Source organism: Bombus pyrosoma, unplaced genomic scaffold (assembly GCF_014825855.1).
Source record: "Bombus pyrosoma isolate SC7728 unplaced genomic scaffold, ASM1482585v1 HiC_scaffold_4518, whole genome shotgun sequence".
Lineage (NCBI taxonomy): Eukaryota > Metazoa > Arthropoda > Insecta > Hymenoptera > Apidae > Bombus > Bombus pyrosoma.
Window position 1 is genome coordinate 1 of NW_025219755.1, and position 3,201 is coordinate 3,201.

At 36.3% G+C, this 3,201-nt stretch overlaps 1 protein-coding gene across 1 annotated transcript; it reads left to right on the top strand.

Annotated features, from left to right (window-relative positions):
* Positions 1–1,172: 1,172 nt before the first annotated feature.
* On the top strand, positions 1,173–2,998 carry LOC122577403. The gene is made up of 2 exons (XM_043748693.1): positions 1,173–1,279; positions 2,433–2,998. The coding sequence occupies exons 1-2, from the start codon at positions 1,265–1,267 to the stop codon at positions 2,757–2,759; spliced, it is 342 nt and encodes a 113-aa protein (XP_043604628.1). The 5' UTR covers positions 1,173–1,264; the 3' UTR covers positions 2,760–2,998.
* The last annotated feature ends 203 nt before the right edge of the window (positions 2,999–3,201 follow it).

Below are 3,201 nucleotides of genomic sequence, written 5' to 3' on the forward strand. Positions count from 1 at the left end.
TGTACATTTAACAGATGTATTTTCCGCGTGATATGATTTATTTTATTTAATTTATTACGCCTGGTCTCATCTCTTTTAATTTCAGCAGAGATTAATCGTTAAACTAATATTCAGCTTGTTTTTACTAAGGTGACTATTATCTCTATGATTCCTTCTTGCTTTTAGTATTTAATACGATCAAAATGAAATTAATGTTCTTTACTGTGTGAGACCCGTGCGGTTTCGCAAGCCTTGCCCAAAGATGAGCTATATATGCTAACAGTGGGAGAGGAGCGCGAAGATCCGTAAGTGATTTCAAAAATTTGAAAGCACCGTAGTCATAGGTCAACACAGCGAATAATTATTTTAATTTAGTAAATGGAAATTTGAAAATGATTGTTTTATTCTAGGCAATTTATGGAGTCGTAAGCAAGAACGAATATATCTATTGGCGATGGTGTTCCCTGTGGACAACAAGCGTGGCTTCGTAGGTCTTGCCCAAAGATGAGCTATGTGCTAACAGTGGGAAGAGAAACACGAAAACCATAGATGTTTTGTGTGATTGAAAACACCGTAATCACTAGTTGATACAGCGAACGGTTACTGTGTATTCAACATGTTCAAATAAAATCCATGTAAATTATATACTTGATATTTTTATTTGTCAACTATAACTGCAGAAGGATATCCTTGTTCGGATACTAAACATTGTACGACTGCGAAGTTAAAAGAGAAGAGGATATACAGATAATATTTTATACAAGATATAATATACAAAATCTTTTACCTCGAATAGTCAGCTATGTTCTATTGTACAATTCGGCGGTTAATCGAACTTTGACACTTATTCGTTGAACAATCTTCGGAGTAAACACTTATAAATTTCGTTTGACGCAATTATTCTAGAGACAACTGATTTTGATCGAAACTATTATTTAAACTGACAGAAAGACGGTATAAACATTTTGATTGACAAGATGGTAAATCGCTTGTTAATACTTATAAAACTTTTACTAACTTGTTTTTGATCGAGACAATTATTTACGAGACAACTTGACGGAGTGACGGTATAAACACTTCGAATAATCAACCGGTAACTAAGCGCTTTTCTATGTCACTAGGCTTATTTATAATTAAATCCCCTACTGGGTGACAGTCATACGACAGTTTGCTCCTGTGGGAATCGCAATGTTGCAGTTTTGGTGTTCCCGCCATCGTACGTGAGAGAACGTGGATTTTGGTGATCGCTGATGTCTTGACTTCTCATACTCCTTCTCCGTTGCTGATGGGAGCATTCAAAGTACGTGATGAAATGAGGATATTATACTGGTTTCGTCTTTTGCTGAAGTTGCGTCTGCGATGCTTCTGGAACCTTTCCTGCTGATGCCTGTGGGAATGTTCAAGGCGCGTGGCAACGTGTCCTTGTTGAAGAATCTACAGTGCGTCTGGGAAGCTTTCGGAACCATCTATGCTGATTCCAGTGGGAATGTTCAAGGCACGTGTATCGGAATCTTACATTCGAATAATAGTGGAGCTGGTAGTGGGACTCTTATTGCTCTGTGGAATTGTCGTACGTGTACCACGCGTAATCGTTGTTCTCCTATAATAACGTTTTTCTTCCAGTTATCTTGAGTAATTTATGTTGAGGCTCAATTTATTTGTTTATGGGGAATTTCGTGAATTGTTATATTGTGTGTCAGTTTCGTTCAATAAGGTATATAGTTTTACAATTTGAGGTTGTCTTATATTCATAGTGTCGTGTTATGTGTTTCTGTTATTTATTATCTGTCCACATCTTACGCGTTTTGATCGTTTTGTGCAATGGTTTATATTTTCTTTGTGAATACGGTATTAATTCGTAGTAAATTCTAATGCGCGGTTGTGCGTGGTAGTTCGATATTGTAAATCGAATAAATTATTTTAGTGTTGTTTTTTTTGTTTATTTATTTATTTTATTTAAGTTTACTCGGTATTTTAGTTGGTTGAAATAGCATATTGAAATCATTTTATTTATTTAACCTTATCCTATTTCTAATGGTGTTTCGTCCATTTGATTGTTTTTATGTAATAGTTTACATTTTCGTTTATGAATACGGCATTAAGTTTTAATGTGTGTTTGTGCGTGATGGTGCGCGGTTTTGACGGTTCAGTTCGATATCGCAGATCGAACAAACCATTCCCAGTATTTATTTTATTCATTTTAAGTTTGTTCGGTATCTTAGTGGTTCCTTATTGTATTTCATCCCTTTTATCGTCTTTATGTAATAGTTTTCATTTTCTTTTGATTCATAGCAATTTTTAATGCGTGTTTTGTACGTGGTAATGCGTAATTTTGGCGGTTATGTTCGACATTGTAAATCGAATAAATTATTCTTAGTGTTGGTTTTTATTTATTTTAGTTTCCTCGATATTTTAGTTTGTTGGGGTTTATATATTTTCCTCTGTGGGTGCAGGTTATGTTGGTTATGGACATGGAAGTACCTGCATTTGTCCAACCTGTACAAGTATGTATTATTTTATTTATTTTAACTTCGTCCTCTTTCCTATGGTGTTTCGTCCGTTTGTCTGCCTGGTCTTGTATGTATTGTTTTAGCGTAAGAGGAGGAGAGATTCCCAAAAATGTGTGGATGGCTCGTGAAGACGATACAGATGAATGTGCGAAGGCTCACTTCCCTGAGGAGACTTCTGCCGGAGCCCTGGATATTCTCCTGTGTCACTGCTCTTGTGGTCAGAGCGATCTTCTCTGCTGTATGCTCCCAGTACATGGAGAGACTTCGTGAGATGTGTCTTGACGTTATTTTATTCATTTGGTTAATATTTGCATCTGATTATTGCCTCCGGTGTTTGGTTTGATTTATTATATTTTTTGTGTAGGTTGTGGCGATTATGATTTTAAATGGTGAATACAGAGGTGTCCTCGTCAAAGGTTCCTTATGCAGACTGTCCCAGTGCGTACTTTATTTTGTTTTATTATTTTTAATTTGTCTTGTTTCATTCATCTTTTATTTACTACATGTGTTGTTTCGGCGCAAGAGGAAGACGGGTTCCAAAATGTGTGAGTGATCCCAGATGGTGCAGGCAAGAACGAAGAATCGTGTGACATTTGTGTTGATTATGTTCAATGCTGATATATATATATGTCGGAGATGAAAGAACACCGGAGCCTTCCTTTGGAACTTGGGGAGAATCCCGTAATATTGTAATCCGGACTTTACCATAGCC